The sequence below is a fragment of the Cyrtonyx montezumae genome, unplaced genomic scaffold (genome assembly GCF_038088225.1).
Source record: "Cyrtonyx montezumae isolate F1298 unplaced genomic scaffold, pur_monq_1.0 scaffold_25, whole genome shotgun sequence".
In the NCBI taxonomy this organism is placed as follows: domain Eukaryota; kingdom Metazoa; phylum Chordata; class Aves; order Galliformes; family Odontophoridae; genus Cyrtonyx; species Cyrtonyx montezumae.
In genome coordinates this window covers 12,902,332-12,920,350 of record NW_027071992.1, presented here as the reverse complement: position 1 = coordinate 12,920,350, position 18,019 = coordinate 12,902,332, and the positions used below count along the sequence as shown (strand labels likewise).

The window sequence follows — 18,019 nt, the reverse complement described above, 5'->3', positions numbered from 1 at the left end:
GAGTCAGGAACACAACCAACTCAGGCTGATCTCTTCTTTAAAACATTACAGCACAAACATCTCTGAACAAGTACGTAGCATATAGGATCTCCGTCAGAAATTCTTATCTATACAGATATTTAAGGACACTGAGTACCATAAGTGAGTCTTTAATCTCAGAGTTGCTGGTAAAGTCCTAGGAAATTATAAATTAATGTTACTGGCATTGTTTTTTTGAATCTAAATATCTAGCTGACAAGCATACTAGACAAAAGGCACTGTAGCCATCCTTAACAGGCTATGATGGGATTAGGAATAACTAAAGCCTTATTCTGTGCAGCCAAAGTCTTGCATCTTTACATTTAGATAATTTTGCATACTATTATTTTAGATAGTAAGAGTTTTACTCTGATGGTTCCCAGAATCGCCAAGCTCTGAAAGAATATTTGGCTGTTTTGCTTTTACTCTTATCTGCAGTCCAGATAACTCCAGGAGACAAGGTGAATAAATTAGTCTACAGCACACTTAAAGGTGAGATGTGCACAGCACAGTGATAGCTTATTTTTAACAAGTCTCATCAATACCAGGTCTTTCTTAGAACTGAAACCCGTTTCTAAATTTCATTTCCAAGTGAATACAAAAACTAATGTAGTGTAAGGGAAAAATCCTTTATACACTTCCTACAGCTACAAAAGTAAGTTCATATTTTGTGATTGGCAATAAATACATGGATTGGCCACACTGGAAAACATCCCCATTAAAACTGAGAACATCTGTTACAGAAGTCTCTGTCATTCAAAAGTAGTTTGAAAAAACTCACTTTTGGAAATAGATTTTTCCTAGTAGACAGGAAAAAATTCTTGATTTCAAGTCAAGTATCAGAAGAGTTCCTGCTGTAGAAAACTTCATTTTGTCAAATTCTGCCCTTTCATCTACACATTAATCAGCACAGATTTTCAAAGGCAAAGTTCACAGTTTAGAACAGTATCTAAAAAGTCACTTCCTCTTCTACAACCAGTTTTTATATCGCATATAACCAGAGGCACATTCTTTGTCAATTCAATATCAGTTAGAATTCAGCATAAATTTTGCGTGGAAAGTAACAGGGTAAGCATTATTTGTGCTCTTACTACAAAGGCTGCTCCAAAAGTAATGCCTTCAGTTTTATTACACTGTTTACGTCAGAAACATACGGGTGGCACAGTAGTAGAGGAGGAATCTTCCCACCAATATCCCATTACATTTTGTCACCATGTGACAGATGGCAGCAAAGGGCAGTCTTGACAAAACGGCGTCTGACATGGAAGTGCAGATGACTGAATTCCTCCATAGGGAAAAAAATGGCACCCACTGACGTTCACTGACACTTGCTGAAGGTTTAAGGAGAACAAACAGTGGATGTGAGCACAGTGTGGTGGGTGCTGTGTTTTAGCAGTGGCTGCAGCAAAAGTGCGTCATCTCTGCTGGTGCAGTTTTACGAGCAGGCTCACAGGCACTGCTGATCAATGATGGTGACTGTTAAAAATAGTGTTTTGTAGCTGAGGATTTGCTCAATTAAAAAACATTCTTCTTCTCTTTATACTGTAGTTGTTTCCACAGGAAAAAAAAAAATAGGTGTTGCTTTCAGAGCAACCTGTGTAGTAGGTCTCAGCTGAGCTCATCTTATCCTTCTGCAGTTGTAAAGAAGCTCAGAACCTGAAATTCCAAATCATTCAACTTAAGGTCTGTATCTTTCTTAATAACTACACACACTGTGACTGGACACCCACAAGCCAGGTACTCCATTCGGTGAGGGACCATGTCTTAAGCACATTTTCTGTAGTTTCATATTGATAGTAAGGGGCTCAATAAAAGCCTTAAGTTTCAAATCTGTCTATGTGAAGAGCAAAGGGAAGATGTGAAAGATCTAGAAATTAAATCAAACTTTCACTTCAGATGTGAATCTACGAAGTAGAAAGAACAAATATTGGAAGAGACAAAAAATTTGTCATGAGTTGTATGAAACTACAAAGTTGTTAAAATTTTTGAAAAGCATACAAAAGATTCATATTTCAACATCAGGAGTTATCAAAAAATCTATATGTCCCTTGCACCAAATCTCTAGATTTTAACAGTCAGATTTTCTACAAAAGTGGATATATGAAGATATTTATTTTTTTAACCAGTCCCACACTAAAAAACTGTACATCTGAATATTTAATGCTACTGACTTAGTATTTGAACCCAACTACCTACGGTTTAAAAAAGATGTTCTTTCACATTTGCCATACAGGTTAAAAAAATGTCAATTTTCACTTAACTTAGAGGTAAGACTTCAGATACATTTCTTATACACCAGATGAAAAAGAGCATAAATAGGCTTCCAAGATATCCCCAACCCAAGGAATGAAAAGCACCTCAGTTTTCCTTCTATTTCTCTTACAATCAAGAAAAGCCAACTTCCAACTTAATGCAGCACTATGATGTGCTGTCCTTCTCCAGGAGTTCCCTCTCTGGATCCAGAACTGCTTCAGCAGAAAACACTAGGGTCCTTTCATTCTTCTAGCAAAACAGTGCACAGTGCATCCTCCGTATCAATCAGTATTGAAGCTATTGCACCATCATTGAACTCAAATGATGTTCCTCCATCTACAACCATACATGCGTCCCAACAACGAGAACGGACACAGACTCTGCCAACAAAAAAAATCATAAAGTAGTTTAGAAGTGAGGTAGTTCACAGAAGCACTTACCTGAACAAAGAGACTGTTTCTCAAATGTTTCTTTGCATGGGCCAATAAATACTGAATCATGCAGGAGCATGTGCAAGAATATCATAGCAGAGAGGACTAGAGGACCTATTCAAATGCAGGCTATTACTTTTAAAAGAGTGTGAGCACTCCTCCAACACTATACCCCATAATGAATCTGGAGTTGAGGTGCATTTTTAAACAAAGGTACTGATGATTCCATTTAATAAAGATTCACCTAAAATTCAGTTATTTCTCTTATTCCCCCCTCCACTCTGCCTTGGTGAGGCATAGAGTCCAGTTCTGGGCTTTCCAGCACAAAATAGACAGGGATTTCTTGAAAGAGTTCAGTGGAGGACAACAAAGATGATAAAGGATGCAGAACACCTCCCTTATGAGGACGGGCTGAGAGACCTGGGTCCTTGAGAAAAAAAGACTTAGAGGGGTCCTGATCCACATCTATACATATCTCAGGAGCAGGAGGCAAAGGGACGAGGCTGGACTCTTCTCAGCAGTGTGTGGAGAATGGACAAGGGGAAATGGCCACAAACAAGCACAGGAAGTTCCACACAAATGTGCGTGGGAACTCCTTCCCAGAGCAGTGACGGAGCAGTGGCACAGCTGCACAGAGAGGTGGTGGAGTCTCCTTCTCTGGAGACTTTCCAGACCCGCCTGGACGCCTACCTGTGCAACCTGGGCTAGGGAGCTGCTTTGGCAGGGCGCTGGACTGGATGATCTCTGGAGGTCCCTTCCAACCCCTACAGTTCTGTGATTATGTGGAAGTCAAACTCCTTTGTTTTGACATAAAAGGTTGAGTTAATGCTTAGTTAATACTGACACACTGTACTGCTCTTAGAATAGTTACTCTAAGCATACAATTAACAGTTGCATATGTTTTTATTTACTTAACTATAGTGAGTTTCACAAAAAGTAAGTTAAGATGACTGTATTACAGAAAATTTAGTTTGGAAGGGCATCTCTTTCACAGCCTTCAACTCAAAGCAGGCCCTACTTTAAAGACTGATCATGCTGCTTTCATTCTTGCCATCTCAAGTTTGGACTGTTCCAAGGACACCACCACCAGTACCGTCTCCCATCAGTCTATTCTACTGTCAGACCGTACTCAGTGAAAAATATTCCACTATCAGAATTTTGTAACATACAGGTCTTGACTGTTGCCTCCTACTCTTCTGCCCTGAAGAGCCCTTCTGCTCTGTAACTTGAAGACAGAAACTATCGTCCCTGCTTAGACTTGCCCTCTCCAGGTTAACCAAAATACTTTTTGACTCCTTCCTATATACTCCGTTTGTTTCAACCCCGTAAGACTCACAGGGACCCATTCCTGAATTAATTCCAGTTTGTCAGTGCCTGTCTCATAGTCAGAGCAGTGGCGTATGCACACAAAACTAGGTACAGTGTGATTCTTTTATTCTGCAAGTCTGTGTGTAGCTCAGATGTTATGAAAGCATAATCCAGCCTGGTAACATTTTCTTCCTGTTTTTATGAGAACCATACCCAAGCCACTCAGAACACAAGCCAGTAGTTGAAACACTTCAAGAAAAACTCCTGGATTACCTACACAGAAATTGCATAGAATGGTAGAAGTTTTCAGCAGCTGCTACAGTCAGCACTTACTTTGAAGAGAAACCACGCTGCCGACTGCTTGAGAAAACTCTGTTTACTATAGGTTCTCGAATACTGAAAAACATCTTTGGTTCTTCCGGATTGTAGAGCAGGGAGTCATTGTAATCATTTGTTACTGTAAACAGAAATCAGCCATTAGCTTTTGCAGATAATTTTTAGAAAAACACATTCATCCAGGAAAAAGCAGCTTCCCTACTCAGAGACAGTACTGAGTCTTGCCAGCTGTTTGATAGCCTTCACCTTTGATTTTACAAGACGGTCATTTCAGTTCTATTCCATGACTTACATTCATGAGCTCTGTTCAGCTGAGTAAGTATTTCCTGTTTCAAATCTCAGAAGAACTGAAATTCTCAGGAAGATCTACACATACTAAAGTCTAAATTACTGCTTTTGGTTCAAGTTAGTATTTGGTGGAAAAACTTCTATTTCTGAGAAAGATTGAAGAGGAAAAGCTTATTTACTTTGATGGTGATAGAGCACAGGATCAAGCAGCCAGAGAGGTTGTGGAGTCCCCTTCTCTGAAGATATTCAAAACCCACCTGGATGCTTTTCTATGCAATCTATTCTACAGAACATGCATTAGCAAGAGAGTTAGACTAAGTGATCTCCAGAGCTCCCTTTTAAGAACTACAATTCTGTGATTCTGTAGTATTGCAAGAACACTAAAACAGTTGAGAAGTGGTGCTGAGTATATAAAAATAAAGTGGTCAACATAAATATGTTAAAGAATTCTTGCCTTTTTCACTAACCTTTTTGTACTAGTTCTGTGTTTAGTGGCATATTCAAACTTCCATGCTTTTTAGCTGTTGAAACAAGTAGCAAGAGCACCTATTAGAGAGGAGTATCTTTGTGTAAACTTAGCCAGTAATAATAGGCTGTTCACACTCACCAATATTAAGGATCTCTTCAACAGCTTGATTTGCTACCTTGTTAATATTATAGGACCTAAACAGAAAAGTAGAAGTCTTGTTCAGTAAGCAATAAAATTTAAGGAAACAAACAAACAAACAACCCCAAGTACCTTTCATACAGATAAAAAAAAACAATTCTGCCATTGTCTGAAATCTAAGAATGCTGTTAAGCATAGGCAGACAACTAGTTTTCCTATGACCTGATTCAGAAACTGCAGCCTCTGTGCAGCAGTACTGTAAGCATCTCAGTTGCCTAGTTCTCAGTGGAGCTTACAGTTCCCGTTCCAGTGCCTCTGTCGTGGCTGTAGAGCATCTTAGACACACATCCAGTGTATACATGACACACTACAGAAATACCAAGGCTGTTTTCCCAAGGCTATTCCTCTTAACACTTACTGCCTACTTACAAACATGAACAAATGCTCAGGAGAAACTGAGAGGCACAGTTGTTCTCTCTCCTAACTAGTTAGACTAGCAGCAGCAGAAGTACTTGGACGTTTAAATTTAAATGCCTTGTAGATTGACGAGCTTTGAAATCTCAACAAGCCCCCTGAACCATACACCAGTTACAGCAATGAAGATGACAATCCTGAAATTTGGATGGTATCCTGGAATCCTCTGCTTCTGAGACTGCTCAATAGAAAGCATATAATCAAATGAAATGCCTAAGAACAGCTTTTGAACTGTGACTGCACGTTGCCAAGGTACCAAACACTACAGAAGTTCTCCTAGCAATCTGCCAGTCTGCAGCCACTAGGACAAAGTTACGCTGACTGAATAAAAGATTCTGAGTTACAATGAAAACTAAAGCCCAGTAACCATAGCTACAGCATGAATATTTATTTTTCCAATTTCATTAAAAGCTTCAGTTTTAGTCCACCTTAGATTGCTATAAAAATCCAGCTTTTGTACATCCTGAAATGATAAATATAGCCCAACTTCCAAATCTCTCTGTACAGAAAATTAAATTGATCAGACTTGCATGTAGCACTTCAGCTTGTTTAAAGTGCTGCTAAAGAAATTTACCTCTTTGATTAGGTTAGTACAGCCCTGCTTGGATATATGCTTCTTCGTGTAAGAGGAATATTTTGGCAAAGAAACAGTGCCTTTTCAATTAAGTTTGAAAGGGACTGAAAAAACAGTTTGAAAGAGAATGAAAAAACAGATGTGTCAGAGAACACTTAAGTACAAGTTTTCCCATTCCTTTTAAAGCTCCAGTCTTTGTAAGGGTTTTCTGAGCTGCCTTATCTAAGCAGTTTAATTTAACAAGACCAGTTCAGAGAAGCCCACCAGTCAGAGAAGAATCACTTCCTCAAAAACCCCAACCTCTCCTCTCTAGAGGGGGGGCATACAAACCCTTCCACGCAGAGTTGCAGGTAAGCTTTTGTCTCATTCCCTGACCTCCTCCTTCCTTTCAACTCTTTTCACCATACCTATAAGGGAGAAGTTCTCCTCTCAAACATCCAAGACAATTCTGAGCCCTGTCCAACAGTGAGACTATTTGGACATAACTGATATGCACTCACGCTGAAACAATATCTTGTATCAAAGCAGCAGCATGTACTTACCATGCTTTTGATCCTGTTCCAGTGCACACATTGAGCCCTGAACTCTTCTGCTTTTCCCAAGGACCATCATCAACTGATATCTCATAATAGGAGGCCCTATGAAGCGAGAATTTAAAACTGGGTTTGCAGGACTTAAAGTTCTCCCTGAATAAGACAGAACACACAGCCTTATCAGGCATATATAAATTTAGGGGTGACATTTTCAAATCTGGATGACAATTTCACAGGCTTTGTTGAACACTTCCAATTTGGTAGCCACCTTTCATTCAGTTTTATAGCAGTTTTTATAATGGAAAAAAGCAATTTTCAGCATGAAGTTTTAGACAGGTTATTTTTTTTGTAGCTAATTTTCATATTCACTTCATTGTGAAGAACTTTGGGTCATTTCACAATAACTTCGCATATAGCAGGGTTTGTTGGACTTAGAAATTAAACTACAAATACATTACCTTCCTTCTATGATTTGTTGAACTACTGCAAAAACTGTGCTTATGCTGTGACTGGGTTTCAAATTACATCAGGGAACACTAAGAGTAAATAATAGCATGGCTTCAAGCAGAATTCTTGATCACATCAGTAATTAAAAACCCACTGTGATCCTTCACAAACAACTTTGGTTTTACAACATTCAGCAGGTTTTAAAGTTTCTCTTCAAGGCAAATTATTCCCGAAACTCAAGTGTTCAAAGTCTTGGAGCACAATCATCATTCTGTATGGTATTATTGATGCATCAGAGTATTCCTAATTTTAGGCCTGTTACAACCAGACAGTCTCTCTCCATAAGCTTCAGAACTTCCAGACAATCTTATGAACTACAGTTGCTGATGCCTAAAGGAAATAGTATGATATAGTCCTCAGATAAGTGGATAACCCCTTGGAAACACATCCCATTCACTGTGTTCAGCATGACTAAACTTAATAAAAGAAGTTTACTGAGCTTTTAGTGATTGATATTTTGGTCCGGACAGACTGTGAATATAGAACTTGTAATACTTTGTTTTCTTAACTGACATTTGGAATATGCACCTAGTCTTTTTATACAGCATTTCAGCCTTTAAAATAAAAAATTTACTTGAGCCTTAAAAATAAGATCCATCTGCACGATGTAATTATTGAAGTCTTCAAGTCCTATTAACACAAGATTTATTAGTAGGGATTTGTTCCTACAGGCACTGTGTTCTTCATTGCTTCTCAAATATTCTGAACTAAAGAGCAAGATGTATTTATGATATTCAGATGTAACTGTATAGTGTTGGAAAGCAGCTTTGTGATCCTCCATCACTGTACATTAAATAAACCTTTTAGAATCTTGATAAAATTGTATTTGATTAGTAGACAGCAATATATGTATCTGTTTGAGACTAATTCCTCCTTCCAGTCTGAGGCTGCAGTCCAGATGGAAGATAAAGCACTCATGGAACATTTAAACTGTTTCCAGCAGCAATCACAGTGTCCCAGGCACTGTACAAACACAAGAAGATGTTACACACTAAAGTTTAAAGAAAAAAAAAGTAAAAGGATATAAAACACAAGTAAAGTTTGGCCAAGTGCTGACTGAAGATCATGTTTTAACTCCTTCCTCACAGCCCCAATCATATACCCCACTTCCTTCTTGTTATCTTTTGGCTAGCAGAAAAGCATTTATCTTCACAAAGAACAGTCACGAAGGTACATTGCATAATGCAGTAACATGGATATGATACAAACTGTTTTCTCAGAACAAGGACATTTTCCTGCAATAACAATGTTTCAGCCAAATGCAGGCTTTTTCCTTTGCTTCTAAACACAGATGGAGGTATGGAAAGAAGGTATTAGTATTTCAGTTTGGTCATGCTAGGCTAATGGAAATATACTCATAAGTGCAGAAGAGTAGACAATTTAAAGGCAATTTTTGAAATCTTCAGTCCATGGTAAAGACAGTAACTGAAAGCATTTGATTAGGTAAGACCTAGCCAAGAAAATAACAGACAGGAAAAGCAGAGGAGAGAATGGCCAGACAGAAAAACAGAAAAAAAACAGATGCTTACAACACTGCACTTTGCACTTAAGCTCTGAATACACACCAGCAGTAATCCAATCTACTGCATTATTGATTTACTGAAGCAGAAATTTCACAGCAAAGACATCATCACTGATAGCCCACTGCAGCAGCATGGAAAGAAACAGTCAACTGTGCACTGCTACAACAACAAAAAAAAAAAACAATTAAGCATACCTGGATGAAAGAGATTCTCCAATGAAGACTTCATTGAGTGCCCTCACTGGTAAAAGATGTGGACCAGAAACATCAGATCCTGTAGATATTGAAAAGGACAATGTTAAATCATGACTCCAAAGCCTAGCTTTTCAAAAACAATCCATGACTTATTGGAGGACACACTTTACTGCCTGTGTCTGCATTTAGACATTGGTTCTCAGTGTCCTGTTGTCATCTCAAGGACTCACTATTTTATTTTTTTTTTTTACCAGTTTAGTCTGTACCTAGTTCTTCAGTGGAAAACCGAATTAAGCAGATGAACCAAGGTCAGTAAAACAATGCCACTCATTTTCAGACATTATTTTGCTGAGAACCAAGAACCAAGTCCAATTACCTCCTCTTCTAGCTTAAACTCACTGATAACGACTTAATATATGTCTCAGATTAAGTTCAAAGAACTAGAAGTTATATCAACAGTAATTTAAAGGGATTAGCAAATATTCCAAACTGAAAAGAATTTCTCAGTGCAGAAATACAGGACTAGACAAATCAGGCTCTTGCATTCCCAATCCAGCATAAAGAAAACAGTTGAAGGTGTTTAGTGACCCAGGAATTACCCAGGAAGAGACTGCCACTTGTCTTCTTTCATTTGCTGTCAGACACAGTGACAGCTTATTTTTCAATACATGCTAAACTGTTCATATGGTTATCCCAAGTAATACTAAGAGACACCACTTAGTAACAATCTAAGGCGTTTTGCCTGCATGTGATACTATTTCAAGAAATCTAATTCTGAAAGCTAATTCTAAATATGTAAGTCCAGAACAAACATATTGAAAGTGATCATATTTTCATCTAAAGCACCTGAGTCTGAATCGAGTGCTAACAAGCACCGTCTCTTCCTGCTTCTCAAACACAGTGACCAGACTTCAAATACCATTCTTACAAATCTTTGCCTCCTATTCAAAATTATCACAGCAAAGGGATTATGTTCTTGTCACAGACTTTAACCTACTTTGATCCTGAAATCTTTCATTTATATGAGCTCTGCTGTGTTGCTCTTGGCTTAGCTGCTGTTCATGTAAATCTACAGGGACAGGGTTAATACCAGTTCCTTCAAGATACAGTCGGATTCTTTGTCGCCACTGCCACCTTAGAGAGGAGAAAAGTTTTCATCAGTACCCAAAATACTCATTTCAGAATTATCTAAGATCAAATAGACTTGAAGACACAAGAGTTTTACTAGTTCATTCTCAAAGCAGAGCATCTTAAGGTTAAAGATTAAATACATTCTAGGTCATATTTCAAGTTTTGTAGCTTCCACTATCATTTCTCTACTTATAATCATATCAAAATGTAAATATTTTACACTTACCAAATTGCTAGCTGATGTTTTCAGAATATGTAAAATACGATGACAGTAACCAATGATGTCTGCAAATGTTATGTTATAGAGAATCATGCAGAATCACAGGTGTTGGAAAGGAACTCAAGAGATCATTGAGCCCAACTCCCTGCTAAAGCAGGTACCCACAATAGGTCACACAGGCAGAAGTCCAGCCAGGTCTTAAACATAGAAGGAGACTCCACAACCTCTCTGGGAAGCCTGTTCCAGTGCTCTGTCACCCTTACCATAAAGAAGTTCTTCCATTTGCTTGTGTGGAACTTCCTATGTAGTTTTAGGCCATCACTCCTTGTTCTATCACTACAGACCACTGAAAAGAGCCTATCTCGATCTACTTGCCTCCCACCTCCCTTCACATGATCATAAACATTTACCAGATCTCCTCTCAGTCTTCTTTTCCCCTCAGGCTGAACAGACTCAGGTTACTTTCCTCATATGGGAGATGCTCCCAGCCCTTTACCATCCTTGTGGCCCTATGCTGGACTCCTTCAAGGAGATCCCTGTCATTTCTGACTGACTAGATGTGGACACAGAATTATAGCTGTTGGCTGACCAGGGCAGAGCAGAGGGGAGTAGCACCTCCCTGGACCTGCTGGCCGCACTCTTTTTTAATGCATCCGAGGATGCCACTGGCCTTCTTGGTGACCACACTGCTGGCTTATGGCCAACACGTCATCCACCAGGACTCCCAGGTCCTTCTTTGCAGAGCTCCTCTCCAGCAGGTCAGCCCCTAACTAGTACTGATGCATGCAGTTATTCCTCCCCAGGTGCAAGACTCCACACTTGCCTTTGTTAAATCACATCAGGTTCCTTTCTGCTGAATCTCGCATGTGTCAGCCATGCCTTCCAGCTTTGTATCAACAGCAAACCTGCTGAAGGGGGACTCTGTCCCTTCATCCACGTCACTGATTAAGATGTTGAAGAAGACAGGACCCACACATAACATATCTTTTGAAAAATGCGGTCCTAATTTCTGAATGCATGACTGATGCAGTAAGTCTGAGAGTAACAAGTGTTAAGGAATGTATACAACAATGCCTGCTTTATTTTTACCGTTGTTTGCTTGTATTCACATATCCAAAAATAAACTTTATTCACCTTTTTGTTAATATGGGCAACAAATATTTTATATATTAAATGATCTCTCCTGGCCTGAGAATTTTAGGATGTTTAGGAGTGGTTCAGATGAAGAAAGAGAAGGATATAGAAATAAAAGACATTCTTCCTTAGGCTGTTAAAAAAAATTGAATGACCTAATTATTTCTTTGTTAGAAATCTATTCCTTCTTCCTCTTTTAAATTAGGGATTATAAAAAACATAGCAGAAATACTAGTTTCAATTCAGAAAGAAAAGAAGTTATAGAACTGGACTATTACGTCCCTATTCTGAGATCCTGTTACACTATTTACCATCACAAAACAAAGTCAGTCTGACATAGCTTGCCCTTTATAGATCAATTGGATTGGCTGTTACGTGGAATGATAAGGGTAAATGCTTACAGATTGCACTTGTAAAGTGACTTCCATGCAGTTCAAAGATAAGGATTAAAGAAAAAAAACTCCTCTTTCCAGTCCCAAGTACATTTATCACCATCCTAATGAAACTCTGGGCCATGTGAAGTTCTTTCAGAGAAGTTGATCCAGGTATCTACCTAGTATAAAGCTTCCTTATGCTCTAATTCTTGCTTAGGAATGTCAGTTTTCAAACTTACTCTGAAACAATAATCAGACCTTTTTGTTTTGCTGTGGTGGTGCTTCAGTTCTCTGAGACCAACAACATGAGCAAAGTGATGAAAATTTCAACGTGGCATCCAACAAAATGTTTCAAGCGGCTAGAATAGCAAAGGACTTCAGCTTTTAAGTAAACAACTTAGCAAGATGGAAAGTTAGAAGTTTCTGTTTTCTCAGCCTTAGGACACTTGATTCAAGAAGTACCTTTTCAGTTGGTATCAACCACTGAAACTCCTTTAGTTATGTATCACCAAACCTGATGACTGTATTCACCTCATTCTAGAATTTTTTGTGGCACAAATACAAGAATGCTTCAAGTTACAAATTAAGTACGCTGGAAGTATGAACAAAAAACAATTGCAATATATTATAATGTGAATGACTTGCTTCTGTTTGATTGATTGTCATCACAGTATTCACATTACATGTCACAGTTTGGAATGGTTCAGCCTAGTTCCATGACAAAGAGGAGAAGGAGAAATACAGACCCACACCCTGGAAAAAGAAAGGGAGGAACAAAAGTAGGGAGATGGGCCTATACAAGGAAAACAGGAGCAATGAGCTATGGGAAAAGCCTCAGTTTGCTAAATATATAGCAGGATGTGAGATAATATAATACAACAAGATTGAAATTGAAGCTAATAAATAAAATACAAATGAGTAATTAAGATGCTCCAAAACCGAAGCCCTTACCCGTAGGCAAGACAACCAGGGAGCAAAGAGAGCAGTCTGGCAACTGCCAGTGCACTGCACCATGTTACAATGTGGAATAGCAACCAAAAAAAATCCTAAAACTGTGGCACCACAGAACAATGTGTCTTTTTTAAATAAGAGACTGAAAAACTCTCCCCTAGTTTGCCCTTTAAAATTCAAATGGATTCCCCCTTAGTTCAAGTGAGATTAATTACTTAGAGAATATCTAAACTTGATGCTTTCAATACATCTTTACAATAAAAAAAACTTTTTTTTTTCCTGGAACCAGTAGTCACAGCTTTATCCTCTATAGTCCAGCACTGCTCAACCACACAGTTTTCAACACAATAAACATTTACACAGAATAATGATTTGAAACATTATGATTTTACTAAGCATCATTTGTTCCTTATGGATCACAGACTATTAAGCATTATCCAATCAATGTGTTGTAAAACAAAACAAAAAAAAAAATCAGTGAATCATACCTGAACTCACCACGATAAAGCTTCTGTAGTGCTTCAGGAAATGAGTGTGTGTATCTCACAGGCAAACACAGGTGACCCTCTGACCTGGAAGCAAAAAAGAACAAAAATAATGAGACAGTATATAATATATGAGACAGTGTATATATATAATGACAGTATAACAGTATCCGATGCCATAAAAAAAAAAACCCTTCTTGATATATAAAAAAAGCAAGACTATTTACTTTTACAAGTCTATAATATTATGCATGCAAAATACATCAGCTACCACCATTACTCATCTTTCAGCTCCTGTAGCACACATGAGAGATAGGAATTCATTCCCATATTACTCCTAACAACCGGCTGCTCAGCTAGCAATCCTGCAAGAATGTATACGTACTAAGAGTTCTTGTCCATGTAGTTCTAGGCAAGGAATTCAAAGTTAAAAATCTGTTCCAGTTAGAAACAATATTTAACACAAGTTGCTAATACAAAATAGTAGGTGACATGCCTAAGATTGCATGTCCAAGCCAGAAAGGTAAACACTGTTACTGTTCTACAAGTGATATTTGATATTTGAAGGCAGTTGTTATTGATACTGAAGAAAACTTGTTCACAGAATTTGAAAAGTTTTGGAAGATACAGAAAGAATCACATTTTATCCACTGCTTTCTTACCTACTAATATTTCATTAATGGGTAACACCAGAAGCAAAAATCTAAATCTGGAAATCACAGCAGACATCCTTAGTGAATTCAGAGTTTTTATCTACTATCCTTTTGAAGGTTATACTAACCAGGCAGTACTAATACACTGGGATCCACCTGCCTAAATCAATCTTATTGCTAGGTGGAGTTTATAAAGGACAACTAAATGCCATTAAGTAGCTGAGGAGACAGTATTCTCTGAGGTCTGGAATAGTTTACCTAACAAAACTTTAAATAAAGATCCTGAGTGTTCGGGTACCACACTTGGTTACTTTTGTTAAGTAAGTCCCTTTTCCATTTAATACTATATACCACCACTTTTAGCCCCAAGATTCTGGTCAGTAACACAAGTTACCTAGCTCTAAGTACTGCTACGTTTGTATGAAAATAATGCTTATCCAATACACTTCAGTCCTCTCAGATGAGAGGGGAAAAACTCATTCTGGAAAATTTTATAATAAAACAAGTAAACTGCAATCAAATTCAATAGACATTTATGTTTCCAGATGCCACAGGCATCATGAAAGTAGATGTGCATTATGCCTGGTATGATCTGGAGCACTGCCTTCCCAAATGTGTTTTTACCTTTCAGGGTCAGTATTTACTCCAATAACTGGTTTAGATTTATCAAAGACCTTACTGGCTGCCAACAACATTGTACCGTCACCTACAGAAAAACAAAAAGATGTTAGTTTCACTTTTCATTCTAGTATTCCAATTCAGATAGTTTCACACGTTTTGCAGCACATTAACACCCTTCCCCATCTCTTTGTATTTACAGAGAATCACCTAAGGGGTACACACACATACACCAAAAAAGTGGACCAGAAAACTACTAATATTTCTAAAGCAAAATAGTACCAACTAAATTCAACATAATAAATGTGACTGAAAAAAGTTAGAAAACATATTTATGGAGGTTCCTATATGCTTATTACCTAGTAAAAGGAATTATTTAGAAAATTAATGCTAAACAAAACCAAAGAAACCAGGAAACAATAACAAATTTTACAGTGATTCCCATCAAAACAATAGCCTTAGTTTTATCTCAGAAGGTATAATTTAAAGATATTATTTGGACCCACATACACATGTTTGGAAAAGTCTCACATTCAACTGAGAAGGGTATAAGCCTTTAAGTGCCACTGTTTCTTCAGATTATTAATATAGTTCCCTGTTGAAGAGGACGATTCTAATCTAAACCAGTCTTTACAACAAGACAAGAGCTCTGAAAATCTCTGATATGTCACTTCCCACATAACAATGAGGGATGTCGCCACAGTCAAGCTGGCAGAGGAAATATTCACCCTGCCTTTTAGTGTCCAACTTCAAAGATTTCACTGAAATCTACAGCTGTATAGTTAGGGTACTTCCAGTATAAACACATCCTTTATGCCCCACTTTGAGTACCAAGGGCAAAGTAGACTAAGTCAGGGAAAAGACAAAGGCAGGGCAGTGTTCATATCTACTGCCACAAATGCTCGAACTTAAATTAAGTCAGAGCCCAGCAACACACAGCAGATTTTGCAGCAATTCACAAAAGCAAAACTGAATGAACAGCTGCAATCCAGTGTTAAAAGGAATCAGTTAGAATAGTTGCTCTGTTGGTTCATTTAGAAAGCTCTAAGCAGTGGCAGAAGCAGCTCAGAAATTGCATACCTCTGTCTATCCAAATAGATACATCTGTCAGTCACTGGAATTAAGTGTGAAAGAAAGAAAGAAAGTAAGTTTGGGAAGGGGAAGGAAATGGCAGTTTGTTAGTCTCCACCTCACATTTCTCAAAAACAGAGTGAGGTAAAAGGCTATGCATAATCACGTAAAAGCAAGCATTTTATCCTCTTCAGTAGAGAGCAATAGAAAGGTCAACAGTTTACACCATTTTACACAAGACAGTACTAAACATATCTGAAGTGACCATGCATTGCTGTTTATTTCCTACTGCTACAACTTTAGATACTGGAGAATCTGTTTATAAGGTATAAACATCTCCAGATGCTCCACATACTACAAAATCTATTTGAAAAGCACATCTGAGAAAAACTACTGTAATACTTCATTTCCATAAAGTCATACCTCCTGCAGATATAATAGCATCAGCCCATCGAACTGTCTCTTCACTATATTCTCGACGTTTAACAAGACGGACTTCTATCTTCTCACTCCTAAAAAGTGCAGGAAAAAGCCAGAATGTGTTTTATACTCTTCCTTGTCACATCCTTCTGGAAAACTAATACATAACTAAGAATGGTTTGTAAGTATTTTATGCCCACACAAATGCTTTCCATCTTTTTCATTTGTTTTCAAGATAATCATATAGTGTGTTAGTTAAAAACTGAACTAGTTCACATGATGTTTCGGGTTCAACTGTCCATTCACATCACCCTGTTTTCAATATTATTTTACTAAGGCTCGTCATACAAAGCTTTCTTAATGCTATATCACACAGTCCATGCACAGTTGCACTGCTTCTGAAATTCTCAGTATCCATATATTCTTACCGTAAACTGCCTACAACATGCTCCACATTTTTTGTATGAATGCGATGCCGCTCTAATAGACCAGCATAATTAGATCCCTTCAAGGCAAGCTGTAAGACAGAGAAGAGAATAGTTCAAGAGACTTACTGTAGCGATTAACATAAACAGAAGGTATATAAAACCCATTTTATCTCATTATTAAGATACATGCTTTTAGAAGTGTCTCATTAATTACATCTCTGTATACATGCCAGCCAGCTTACATTCACCAATTAAAGTAATTACACTGTCACAGCAACCAACCTCTAGGGCTGCAAACAACCATGCAAACAAATATGGCATACTGACCTCTACACCACCGCAGACACTTTGCTTTCCCTATATTCAAGCAATTTAGACTCTAGTTAACTCTGCATAGAAGTTTTACTAATATCCCTGTACAACATGTGATAAAAGCACTCAAACAGTTAGCCATTTACCTAAACTTCTTGCTAATCAGAAAGAGGACAACAGAAAAAGCAACGTGAATGATTAATTAAAACAGACATCTCTGAAATACTTATAGCATTAACCTTCAAATTATATTTGAGCTAAAATGGAAGACTGCCAAGTGGTAACAAAGGTAGCACTTCCCTTGCATCAAAAACAAAGCTAAACTTAAGGTCAAGCAACCTACTGCCTTCAATATTGGCCCCTGGCTCACAGGCCAAATTTTTCAAAACTGTTATCAATACCAAGCACATTGCATTCTAGCACCATTCTTTATGGAAGCAAAATAATTTAAATACTTAATCTCAGGACACTCTTTAGACCATGTGAACGTCTGGCAGTTTACGTGGGTAAGACCTGAATTAGCAGGCAAGTAAGAACTCTTGACTCATTTGATTTTGTTGCAACAAGCTTCCATTCAAGTAATTCAGTCACTACTGCTCTCTATACATTCTGCATCTCATTATTCAGTCTGTTCATTTGGTGCTGGTACTGACAAATACATGTCTGCATGCAGATTAAGCCCAATTTGGAAGTAGAAAAGGAAAAAATAAGATGCTACTAAGTAAAAGGAGTTAATAAATACATTCCTAATGAAAAGAGATCCTGCTTGGAGCAGTAGGCTAGAATAGATCAGCTCCCAAGTTTCCATCTAAACTGAAGTATTTTAAGGTGATTAACTGTTTCCCTTTCCTACTCACCAGAGCAGGAAAAAAAAAAAAACCCTCATCGACTTTGCACAGAGAAATTTGTCTGCACCAGGAGCTTTGAAAAGGCATTTCCAGCTATTTATTCCTGTACTTCTATACAAAGCTGCACAGCCTTCCAAGAACAAGCAGTGCCAGGAAGCTGAAACTAATCCCATTTTCATATAGATTCCCACACCACAGAACTCCAAGCAAAGGAGAAAGGATGGACAAGATACGGCAAACACAGTTAACTGAAATCCAATACCCAACAAATGCAATTGTTGTTCATCTGACAAAAATCAGCATCGAGATATCCAACCACGAATCACAC

General features: G+C 37.9%; 1 protein-coding gene across 2 annotated transcripts in view; it reads right to left on the bottom strand.

Annotated features, from left to right (window-relative positions):
- Nucleotides 1-1,172: 1,172 nt before the first annotated feature.
- NADK2 (NAD kinase 2, mitochondrial) overlaps nucleotides 1,173-18,019 on the bottom strand; it is a 28,691-nt gene continuing 11,844 nt past the window's right edge. The window contains exons 2-12 of one of the 2 annotated variants that reach the window (XM_065739989.1): nucleotides 16,532-16,620; nucleotides 16,107-16,195; nucleotides 14,619-14,700; nucleotides 13,345-13,428; nucleotides 10,044-10,180; nucleotides 9,047-9,125; nucleotides 6,832-6,975; nucleotides 5,242-5,297; nucleotides 5,102-5,155; nucleotides 4,344-4,467; nucleotides 1,173-2,651 (exon numbers count right to left, since the gene is read on the bottom strand). In XM_065739989.1, coding sequence (XP_065596061.1) covers nucleotides 2,513-2,651; nucleotides 4,344-4,467; nucleotides 5,102-5,155; nucleotides 5,242-5,297; nucleotides 6,832-6,975; nucleotides 9,047-9,125; nucleotides 10,044-10,180; nucleotides 13,345-13,428; nucleotides 14,619-14,700; nucleotides 16,107-16,195; nucleotides 16,532-16,620 — 1,077 coding nt within the window. In that variant the 3' untranslated portion in view covers nucleotides 1,173-2,512. The remainder of the gene's footprint in view (nucleotides 2,652-4,343; nucleotides 4,468-5,101; nucleotides 5,156-5,241; nucleotides 5,298-6,831; nucleotides 6,976-9,046; nucleotides 9,126-10,043; nucleotides 10,181-13,344; nucleotides 13,429-14,618; nucleotides 14,701-16,106; nucleotides 16,196-16,531; nucleotides 16,621-18,019) is intronic. The other variant, XM_065739990.1, reaches the window with a different exon arrangement.